The following is an 11,878-nucleotide window of genomic DNA, read 5'->3' on the forward strand; positions in this document are numbered from 1 at the left end:
ATGTAATGAGTTAAAGATGGTATGATACACTCCCTTCGTCCCATAATAGTAGAGATATTTTGTCATTTTGATACGTTCTATAGTAATGTAGTAATTTTCCTCTTTAGTAAAAGTCAACACATTTCTTCTCATTTACTTTACTCACTTTTATTTTATTTTTTCTTCATCTCTTTACCTTTTCATTTCCTACCTTATTCCACATTTACTTAACTCACTTAACAAAAATTTTCTTAAGTTTCGTACAGGAAAGAAATGTCTCCACTACAATGGAACGGAAGGAGTAGTATTAATTTTTTAAAATAAATAAAAATATTTTATGTTATTTTTTTTAATAGATAAATATAAATATAAAGATGAATTACATTATACAACAAGGTCTTTACATCAGTCAATACCAAATGGACAGATGTAATAATTTACCTTATGTTCACTTATTGTGTAGAATTCGCACACATGGCACATGTTTGTGCGGTACATATGGAAATCAAGTAAAGTCGTATCTAGTCCATGCACTTTTACTAATTAATGCCACTGTGAGAATTGTTCACGAGGATTCTTACCTTTTCTATTACAGCACATCACGTCAAACTTATATCTGGGCATCATTTATTCATTTGTTTTCATTCTTAAAATAATTCATTTCATTACATAATTCGCTTCGTTAGAGTAAATCATATTTCGGCCGTCGCATAAAAATATAACTATTGACATGATCAAGAATTAAAACAAAATTTATAAAATACTAAGAAAGAGGAGAAGGAGAAGGAGAAGGAGAAAGATAGTTAAAATAGTATTAGTAGATAGTAAAACTCACATTATTAAAAGTATTTAAAAGTGGTATAAGTTGCAATAAGTTGATGAGATAAATTTCCAAAAATAGTATACACAAATTTTTGTGGGACGAACGAAAATGAAAAGTGCACATATTTATATGAGACGGATGTAGTACCTCCGTCCACCAATAAATGACCTAATTTTGATCAGTACAGATTTAAAGAAATTGTTTAACTTTATTAAAGAAAGTGGAGAAAAAGTTAGTGAAATGTTTATCTTGTTTTTATATATTGGTTTTGTAATTATAATATGAGTGTAATGGGTTAGTGGAATACAAGGTTTACGTACCAAAAATAGTAAAATTGAAATGAGATATTTATTGTCGGACGGGAAAAAAGAAAAAATGAGATATTTAATTGTGGACTGAGGAAGTATTATTAGTAATATATATTTCACATTCTTCTTTTGAAAAGAAAACAAAGCCTCTCCATGCCTGGATAAATTGATTAACTTATCAACGGGTCAGTAAGTAACATGCCTAGATATATTACAACAGTTTACATAAAAAAAGTAGAAACCGTTTGAGGTTACAACATTAGTTTATGTTCCTCTCTAGATTTTCCCTTGTTGGATGCAAAAAAAAGTACTACTGCTGCTGCTGTAAGAAAAGACCCAAAAGCTTGGTTAGTTATTTAATTACTGATGAATAAGATAGGATGCAAAACAATGAAAATGGATTGCCCTCTCTCCCGTGAAGTAAGCATCTTTAACAAAATGCATATGATTTTTTATCCAACAACTTCTTAGCTTTATTCTGATGTATCATTTTCTCCTGGTAAATCTATTTCTTGTGACATTAAGAAAGTTCATGCGATATGTTTAACAAATTATAAGTGTGCAACTTGCGAAACTATTTAAGCAAGGGCTAAATTTCTTAAAATAATTTAAACCATCTACTAATCTCAAAAATACAATATTTAATTACACCATTTCGGAATGTTAAGTCATCCATATGCACAATTAGTGATGTTAGTTCAACCAGAAACTCACATGTCAGATCTGAGTAACCCGTTAAATTTATAAGGTTTCGGGCTTAAATATCATAACTCAGTTCATGTCGCAGCTTAGATTCTATTCGCATCAGGGACAGTGTGTACGACTGCAGAATGATCAACAAGCTGGGTAAACAAGATTATATATATCGTCTATCTAACTGTAGCACGATTTTATGATACAAGGCTCCACCTTATTCTGGCTCAGTTCACATCACCAGTATCCTTTTACATACATCAACTCTGCAGAAGAAGCTGCTTCTGCTTTCTGAAAAACGAAACCAAGGCTTCATCAACTGTTATGTTATTATTCCTTGGAACGGCTTCTTGAATTGCTACTTAAGCTGTCAATCAATGAAGTATACGCAGCGTAATCAAGAACAAGCCCTTTTGCACCGCGCAGTTTTGAGACATCTTCTGCTTTTCTGTATTTACAGTAGCCTTCGAGAAGGGTGTTATATGTGATGTCATCAGGCTCCACCCCGAGATTCAGCATGGCAGTAAGAAGCATATTTGCATTCTTCATCTGCCCTACTCTGCAGTAGCCGTTGATAAGCACATTGTACGACACAACAGACGCAGCGATCCCATCTCTCTGCATCTCCCTAAGCAGCACGGACGCCGTCCTAACTTCTCCCCTCTTACAGAAGCCATCCATTACCATCGTATATGTTCCACAATCAGGTTTCAAATCAGCTCTCAACATCTCCCTCAACATTTTCTCCGCATCAACCACTCGCCCTTCTTGGCACAAACCACTAATAAGGGCGGTGTAAACCACACTATCAAGTGGGATACTTTCTTCAATCATTCTCTTCTTCAGCTCAATCGCAGTCTCCAAATCTCCCTCCTTGCAACATCCATCGACAAGGGTAGTGTATGTGACCTTATCCGGCTTCAAACCCTTCACACTCATCTCCTTAATCAGATCCTGTGCTTCCTTCAACTCTCCCTTCTTGCAAAGCACATTGATGATCGCATTATAAGTGATCAAATCAGGCACTAAGCCATCTGCCAGCATTTGTCTATAAACATCCATGGCTAAATCGATCCTCTCGTTCTTGCAATGGCCATCGATCAATGTAGTGAATGTAACATGATTCGGAGACAACCCAACATCAAGCATTTCGTTGAACAATTCATCAGCACGGTCCATTTTTCTAGCCTTGCACAACCCATTGAGAAGAACACTATAAGTATAAACATCAGGCAAGATTCCATTTTCCTGCATTACATACTTGAGCTTAAACCCTTGAGCCAAAGCGCCCAACCTAACATAACCATTTATCAAAGTGTTGAAACTAACCACACTAGGCCTCAAACCCCATTTCCTAATCGAATCGAAAACCGATTGTGCGAGCTTCACTTCACCTGATTTGCAGAATTTATGCATCAAAATGTTGAAAAAATACAAACTTGCAGGATACCCACATTCCAGAATCTCCTGATAAAACCCCCAAACTAATTTGTAAGACTTGAGCTCAATCAAATGTTCAAGAACACTCCTACAAGCATCAAACGGCATCTGAATTTTATGCTTCTTAGCCAGTCTAAAACACTGAATGGCATCAAGAACAAGCCCTGATTGTAAATAAGCAGTCATTAATCCAGAGAAGACATAAAGATTGGATTTTTGAGTAGCTTTGCATTCAAGAATTGCTGCAAAAACATCAGAAGCGGAATTTCTCCCTTTTCTTGAGACTAAGACTCGGAGCAAGTTTTTGGCCTCTGAAAACATTTGATGGGAGCAGAGAAAATGGATCATGGTGCAATACGATTGGAGGGTGTGGCGAAAAGTGGAGCTGCCGGAAGTGGAGGAAAGCCATTGGAAGAGAGAGAAGAGAGAGAGCGGGGGGAGAGAGAGTGGATTGAGGTTGATGAGATTTACGATGTGGTGGGCGTGGATTGATGGGAGGAGATGTTTGAGGGAGGCGTTGAGGGGTTTCGAAGGAGCGTTTTGGATGGCTTGAGACAGGGCCGTGAGGATGGGGTCTGATTCCTGAAGGACAGGCGGAGAGTACCAGGAGATGGCGGCGGCGCCGTGGAGTCGTGAAATGTTCTTGTTGGCCATGGCCCATGCCAGAATTCCTTTCTACTATTAGATCTCCCTAATATCTATTTTCATATTTGGGCCACTGCAATAAAGCCCAAACAAAATAAATTATAAAATCCAGGACAATAAAATAACAAAATATCAAAACAATCAAATAATATACATGTAAGTATAATTATAGAGGAATGATACGCTACAACACGAAAGTGATAGCTCACATAGCATATTATTTCTCTATGTAAAAATATTTATCAGTTTCTTTATTCCGATACATTATTGGTCCGGTCAATTGAAGTATTAACCAAATTAATTCGAGCCTCTTGGATTGGCTTGAAATGACTTAATTCTCAATATTTAATTTTCAATTTTTCAAAAGCTTACTAAAATATTTCTTGTTCAAATATATTTTGATTTATTATTTTGATATTAGTATACCCATTTTATATTTCATTCTTCCCTTATCATAAACACTTTTATAATTACAATTTTTAAATTAATAAATAATCATTTTGTAAAATACGATTATATTCAATTGTTTTTATGCATGCAGCTTCTGTTGCCTTTTCAGTTTCACGCCTCCATCGCCTCATCCAGTTCTATTGCTTAGTGATTTATTTATTTAATTTCTAATTATTAATTTGTTCTAGATTTTAGGAATCTTTTATGTGATCGATCGGTTTAGTAATTGATTATGTTAGTAGAGTGTTAGAGATATTTCAGGAATTTGTTGAGCACTCTTTTCTGCCATCCTTCCTTCTTTGTTGTTTTAGACTGCGATTTCCCTCACTGCTCCACCACTGCCGGAGAAACCAACTCTCCTCAATGTAATTTTTTTTATGCTAACATAAAGTAATTTGTCACCCCTTGTCTCTATCTTGAATGAATTTTGTGTGACCACATTGATTAACCATGCATAATTCTTCTCACTTTTGAAATTGTATGTGAATATATTGATTAATCAGCTTTAATCCAAAATTTATTTATAAATGTTTGCTACAGACAGTTTAAAACATTAAATCGTGAACCAATTTTCCTATGCAGATTTTTGAGAAATGGATGGGAGCAAAAGGGGGACGTTCAAGAACAAATCATTCAAGACCAAGCACAATGATATTGGAGGTTCGATCCATGGTAGGGAGGACGTTTCGAGGGATAAAATTCCGTTGGAAGACCTATCTCAAGGCTTGTTCGTCTACCTTGATAATTGTTGGTAATCAATTATTTTTATTAAACTACAATTAACCATGTGTATACATACGAGTTGAAAATATTGGGGCTTGGATTGGATATGGCATTTGTTGAGAGTTCTTTACAATAGGAATGTTGAATTTTGCTAGTAATTATGCAGGTGGTACAATGCATGGGAGAAACTTGTACTAATCGCTGTTGCAATCTACTGCACTTACAAGTTATGTGAGTATAGTTTCTCTTTTGTACAAGTAATGGAGATATACAAGCTAAAAATCTGAGATACTACTATTATTCATTATAATCCATGTTTCCTTCATCACAGCTTTGATCTTGAAAAGATCAAAGATGATGGCTCATCTTACCAAATATTTGACTGGAAACATACTTGGAAGGAACTTGCCTAATCAAATAAAAGGGGATGCCGCCGTTCTACAAGTAAGAATCTTCAAACTTTGTACAGAGTTTATAAAAAAATGATGGTTTCAACCATCTGATTTTCCTTAAGAGCCTCCACTGTTAGGTCTGAAACCACCTAGTTCAACAAATGTGATCAATTTCTCATCTTCTAAATCACTTCGTTCAATTATAATATTTGCAGTATTTGTTTTGATGCGATATCATAAACTCTTAACACATATTCATTGTTTTAGGTACATTTCTTTATGCATATAATAAGTATTTGGTGAAATATTCTCTTTGGCAGCGGTTTCATATTGTTTTAAGTGTTTTGTGTTGAGAACGTGAGATATTTCAGTCTGACTAATTTTAGTCATGTTTTAGATAAATTCTTCACTTGTTGAATGGAAATTGCCTTTTTAGTGACAGTTATTTTTTTTTTTTTGCAGATGTATCAAACTTTGTATCAGTCATGTGTGGAAAATATCCCAATTTTCAAAGGTTGCTCCCAAGAATTCATCAATGAAATTGTGAGTTTGTCATCAAGTAATTTCATTCAATAATCGAAGGCACTACGAGTGGGCTACAATATGTCAAACAATTCATTTTTTTTTTATAAACAAAGATATTCCAGACATTAATGTGTAAATTGTTATTTGTTTGGCATATAAATATATTAATTGTTCATCATTCATTGCTGCTAATCATATCTCTCTTTGCAGGTAACTCGAGTCCATGAGGATTTCTTTATTCCAGGAGAAGTCATAATGGAAGAAGGGAACGTTGTGGATCAGCTCTATTTTGTCTGTCAAGGTGCCTTGGTATGACATCCTAAATCTTGTTCTTAAATCTTTTATATTTTAATACACGAGTTCTTCTGAGGTTTTTCTACAGGAGCTGAGCAATTTCAAATCGGCACGGTTGCTTGTTCATGTAATATCCTTGGGGGTGTACATCATATAGATATATTTTAGCAAATACGTATATAGGATTGCATCAAGGATGAATAGGACTAGTATTTTCCCATGAAACATATTTTAGATATGATTATGATGTTGTATTTTGTTAAATATCTTTATTTCCCTTTTAGATATGAGATTGATTGATTGGTGTCATATTCTACAGGAGGAGGTTGGAAATGGGACTGATGGATCAGAGGAGATTGTGTCTCTTCTAGAGTCTAACAGCTCGTTTGGAGATATTCCCATTCTTTGCAAAATTCCTCAGCCCTATACTGTACGCGTACGTGAACAATGCCGACTCTTGCGTGTTGATAGACAATCTTTCTCCAATATCCTTGAGATATATTTCAATGATGGACGGAAAGTCATGACTAACTTGTTGGAGGTAATTAACTGACCGCCAGATCCCACTGTGATTCCTCTCTTTAGGGAAAATAATCTAATTGTTGTCTTTTTTCTAATCATAAATAACCTTATGTCAGGGAAAATAATCTAATTGTTGTCTTTCTTCTAATCATAAATAACCTTATGTCAGGGAAAAGAATCTAATCTTCGTCTGAAGCAATTGAAGTTGGATATTATGGTCCATATTAATAGACAAGAGACTACCCTTGCTTTGAGAGTGAATAATGCAGCCTTTTGCGGTGACCTGAATCAACTTAAAAGCATGCTCCGTTCTGGAGCAGATCCCAGCAAGCAAGATTATAGTGGAAAAACAGCCTTGGTATGGTTTAAAGTTTAAACAAATACCTATGATTATAGTGGAGTAGTACTTAAATTATTTCATATGTACTTCTTGCTGATTCTCCTCTTCCATCTATTTTTATGTCCTTTCAAACTGTTATATGTTCTTTCTAAATCTCCTTAAAAATGCTTCTGCAATCACCCAATGAAGCCAATATATAAGATTTTGGTCGAAAAATGTACATTTTTATGAGCTCAAGACTCAAGTTTATGGCATTGAATGAAGTGCCATAAAGTAGTGATGACTGATGAGATGGTTTACCTTTTCCTCAGCATCTTGCTGCATCTAGAGGATACCAAGATATCACTTTGTTCCTGATACAAGCAAGTGTGGACATCAATGCTGAAGGTAAGCTCCAGAAATAACTATTCAGTTCACAATTTTTTCATACTACTTAAATTTGTGTTTTTCTAAACAGATAACATAGGCAACACCCCCTTGCTCGAAGCCATCAAGAATGGACACGACAAGGTTGCTTCACTTCTATATAAAGAAGGGGCTAAACTGAAAATTGACAATGCCGGTAGCTACTTGTGCTCAGTGGTTGCAAGAGGAGATTCGGATCTCCTAAGAAGGTTGTTGATCTATGGCATGGATCCCAACTCGAAAGATTATGATCATCGAAGCCCCCTTCACATAGCTGCCTCTCAAGGATTCTATCTAATCGGACAGATGCTCGTGTTGGCTGGAGCCAGTGTCTTAACAAAAGACAAGTAGTTTACACAAGTTGTTTGATTCATTCTTGTTCGCGTTGTTTGTAAAATTATCTGAAACATCACAATTGTCTTTACAGATGTGGAAAGAGTCCAATAGATGAAGCAAGAATGTGCGGGAATGAATTCCTGATCGAATATCTGGAAGAACAGGCAAAGATGGGTCGTAAGGAAACGTATCCAAAGACGAAGATGTGCAATGTGCTTCCATGTCGTCCATGGGATCCTCTAGAAGGAAGAAAATTGGGAATTAGGATGTGGGTTCCTCAGACCATGGAAGAGCTAATAAAAAATGCATCCCACAAGCTGAGGATGCTTGAAGCAAAATGCATTATATTATGCGAGGAAGGATGTCAAGTTACCGATGTAGATTCTATTGTGGACATGCAAAGGTTGTATCTCATCTACCAAACTAAATGAATCATGTGTAACATAATGATTCAATACACCTTTTTTTCGATTATATCCATAATGATTCAATACACCTTTTTTTCGATTATATCCTTTTGCTCAGTGTATTTTTGGAGATCATGTTACTTTTGTTTCATTGAATAATTTGACCATCAGCCGATAAGAAATTCACATGTGTGAGTTGATATGAAAAATGAGAATGTTCTAACTGAAATTAAATTTCATTTCCTTTTTCTCCCATTTCAAGTATTGCAATTACAATTTAGAGAATAGGAAATGTAGTTTCCACTATTTTGTGAAATTCTAGTTTTGCATAACAAGTTGTATATCCGGTTATAAATTTTAATTTGATTTTGAAACCAATCAAGATACAATTTGTTCGTTGTCTCTATAAATTAATTTTATTAATTCTTTGAACTTATTTAAAACTAATACTTAATTTTTTTATTTTCTCTATAAATTTAAATAAATAAAAATAATAAACCAAACTATGATTTTTATATGTTTATAGGAAACCAAATTGTATGTAAAGTTATGAATTTTCAGAATAGTTTAGTTTTTCTCGTGAATTTTAATTGTTGCGCGAAAAGTTGTGAATTTTGCCGGACTGTGTAAATTTTCCATCCAACCCGACCCCGATAGATTTCCGACACAAACTTATCCTACGTGGCGCGCCGGAGGCGTGACTTGACAAATGACAAATTTAAGATTCAATTTGAATTGTGGAATTAATGCTACTTTTATGCTGAATTCGATTTGTATGTTTATGTCGGTTTGTATGTTGAATTCGGTTTGCATGTTTTCATTTTTGCTACTTGTATGTTTGTGATAAGTTCATGGTTAAATATTGTAAAGATAGAAGATAAACAATCAGAATTAGTGGAGTTTTGTCAAGTCGGAGGCGCGCCACGTAGGATAAGTAATTGTGTCGGAAATCTATTGGGTCGGGTCGGATGAGAAATTTACACAGACCGATAAAGTTCATGATTTTTCATGCAATTTAAAGTTAACGGGAAAAATCAAACTATTTTGAAAGTTCATTTCTTTACAAGCAATTTGTCCATTAATATACGACACTGAACTTTATTAACTGTAATTTATAGTGGTGCTATAACATTTCTCTCTATATATACTGATTATTATGTAAATCAATACTTATTTAAAGTTCTTAGTGGCAATGGCAGAATTCCGGTGTCAGTTTTTAGTAGTTTGATACCAAATAAATTTGTTATAATTAGTTTACTTTTTGTAGCTTGTTCACGTTCAAACATTTGAACCACTGTCCATGTGCTCTTTTTTTTTACCAGGAAAAAACAGATTCTCTTTTTTGAATATGCAATACTGTTGGATTACTTTTGGTAAGTGTAACCGTGAACAATTTCGAGGAAACGACTTTGGAAAAAAATTCTTGAGTGAATTGTTCATAACAACAAACGCACTATCAAATTTACTAATTCATGACATATTTTGTGTAGTAGTAAGCTTACACTTCTTCTGAAGGAGCCAGTATAAAAATATGCATTCCAAATTGCATGATTACTTAATTATAATGATTATATGGCTGATTTGTACCACCTACATTTTAAGAGAAATAAAATACTTAAAATTCATTCTCAATCCTTAGATCATGAAGATCTACATAATAATCTAGTTGTTTTATGTATAATGGTGTATATTTTATTGCATAATGGTGTCTTTAAAAATGAATATACATACAACATCAAGTTTTTTTAGTTGTGAGATACCTGAAAAAATTATCGAAGTTTTATTTATTTTATAAATGGTAGGATTGACCATATATTGAATAAATTTAGTAATTTTTCTTTAAATTAACTCTAAATAGATCGTTGACCATTGCAGCTAAGTTAATAAATTTATCACTATATTTTATTTCGGATGCTTCACCAAAATTACTCTATTATGGTCTATATCATGATGCGAGTCTCAATTTTCAACTAACAAAACTTTAATAATTATTTTTTATTTCTTTTGTTAGTAATTTTGCATTAAACTTTATATACTATTCATCTCCAAAACTATTTTTTATGTCTAGATGTAGTATTTATTATATCTACGTGATAGACGGCATACCATAGAGACATCATAAATGTAGTAAGTCAGAAGATAGACACCCAGAACAATACTTGATGCAGCATCGGTCCACATCCACCGTATTCCACTTCAATTATATACAATCCTATATAATTTAACTGAATTTCATTTGCACATATGGAATTCCCCAAAAAATATCACTAATAAAGTTAGAAACTATTTTTATTTCATAGAACACAAATATGTTGGAATTGGCACTATTACATTAATTCGTGAACTAATTAGGTCCGAATTTTATAGGAAATATAATATTAATTTCTAAACACGTACATAAAATTCATACATATTCCACATTGACAGAATAAAGTCATGATTCCTTATTTTATTTTAACATTAATTTTCAGTCCGACTATTCCCTGCACATAAAATGTACATTAAGAGTTGAGATGTATATGAATTATTAACGTAGAATGATACGTCTGTTTCCATTTATATTACCTGAATTTGTTATTAAATAGAGCGTTTAATGAATAATGCACGAAAGGAAATCATCCATGAATACTTTTACACAAGGACGCCAAAAAGGACCATACTTTAAAATTTAAATATGGATAGTGATAAATTAACAAAAATTGTGTATACAAAATTGGACATTTTAGGTATTCTATATTCATAAGACATTAATGATGATGAAATATTACGCATTTACCCTTTAACAACTAATTAGGAAATGATTATGCTTCTTAATCAAATAACCACAGATTTAAGGAAAGTATTATTCATTGTATCTTGAACCTACAAAATTATAGCAGATCAAAACTAAAAAGATGGATTCATCACATATTTCACCATATATTTTTAAAAATATTAGCAAGTGTTTAAAGAATATTAACAAATTTCTTTTATTTCCTCAACACTTGCTACATTATCATACAATAAATTTAATAAATAAATTGACATATAAAAATTTAGTCATTAAAAGAACGCACAAAATTATAAATAAAAAATGATGTATTTGTGATTATCATCCAATTAATTGAAGATTATTACTTCAATTTATTTATAATAGAAAATAACAAAAACAATAATAGTTATTCAAAATCAACTACTTTCATTGTTAAATGGAGTAGTAACAAAATTATAAATACAATTACTTGTAAACATACTTAATTTATTAGTATTGTCGTCTAACTAATTAGCATTACATCAATTTCCTTTAATATTGTACATTTTGACTCTAAAATTATGAAATGAATATAAACAACAAAAAATAAATTAAAATAATAACAGTCTCATTAGTATCCAACTATTTTAATACTAAACAATTTTTAAAATTGTGAATTACTTAACAACCACATATATACACTTAATTTTAAAATAGTTCTATCATCAGACTAACATATGATCATTAAATCAATTTTTTTCCGTATTCAATATCTTGACTCAAAATCATGAGAAAAATAAATTTGATACTACATAATAATAAAAATGAATTAAAATAATAATAAGTCATTCACATCCAACTGTTT

General features: G+C 32.8%; 2 protein-coding genes across 3 annotated transcripts; one reads left to right on the forward strand and one right to left on the reverse strand.

Moving 5' to 3' along the window:
- Window positions 1–1,704: 1,704 nt before the first annotated feature.
- On the reverse strand, window positions 1,705–3,933 carry LOC125211140 (Pentatricopeptide repeat (PPR) superfamily protein). Of its 2 annotated transcripts, XM_048110843.2 has the most exons (2): window positions 3,133–3,933; window positions 1,705–3,051 (listed from the first exon to the last, which is right to left on the reverse strand). In XM_048110843.2, the coding sequence occupies exons 1-2, from the start codon at window positions 3,895–3,897 to the stop codon at window positions 2,134–2,136; spliced, it is 1,683 nt and encodes a 560-aa protein (XP_047966800.2). In that variant the 5' UTR covers window positions 3,898–3,933; the 3' UTR covers window positions 1,705–2,133. The 2 variants fall into 2 exon arrangements, with proteins under 2 accessions (XP_047966800.2, XP_047966799.1); XM_048110842.2 differs by having other exon boundaries at window positions 1,705–3,933.
- A 1,982-nt stretch (window positions 3,934–5,915) lies between these two features.
- Window positions 5,916–8,385, forward strand: LOC125216955 (potassium channel SKOR-like). Its single transcript, XM_048118745.2, has 7 exons — window positions 5,916–5,996; window positions 6,189–6,287; window positions 6,592–6,813; window positions 6,964–7,152; window positions 7,446–7,521; window positions 7,592–7,886; window positions 7,967–8,385. The coding sequence occupies exons 1-7, from the start codon at window positions 5,916–5,918 to the stop codon at window positions 8,304–8,306; spliced, it is 1,302 nt and encodes a 433-aa protein (XP_047974702.2). The 3' UTR covers window positions 8,307–8,385.
- The last annotated feature ends 3,493 nt before the right edge of the window (window positions 8,386–11,878 follow it).

The sequence above is a fragment of the Salvia hispanica genome, chromosome 3 (genome assembly GCF_029641045.1).
Source record: "Salvia hispanica isolate PSC_SH4W2 chromosome 3, Shi_PSC_v1, whole genome shotgun sequence".
Taxonomy (NCBI): domain Eukaryota; kingdom Viridiplantae; phylum Streptophyta; class Magnoliopsida; order Lamiales; family Lamiaceae; genus Salvia; species Salvia hispanica.

What these genes read in the sequence shown, in the direction of transcription:
- LOC125211140 (XM_048110842.2), bottom strand. Translation starts at nt 3,897, where the DNA reads ATGGCCAACAAGAACATTTCACGACTCCACGGCGCCGCCGCCATCTCC.
- LOC125216955 (XM_048118745.2), top strand. Translation starts at nt 5,916, where the DNA reads ATGTATCAAACTTTGTATCAGTCATGTGTGGAAAATATCCCAATTTTC. An exon ending in AAGAATTCATCAATGAAATT is followed by an intron (nt 5,997 to 6,188) that starts GTGAGTTTGTCA and finishes CTCTCTTTGCAG; the next exon opens with GTAACTCGAGTCCATGAGGA. An exon ending in AGTGTCTTAACAAAAGACAA is followed by an intron (nt 7,887 to 7,966) that starts GTAGTTTACACA and finishes TTGTCTTTACAG; the next exon opens with ATGTGGAAAGAGTCCAATAG.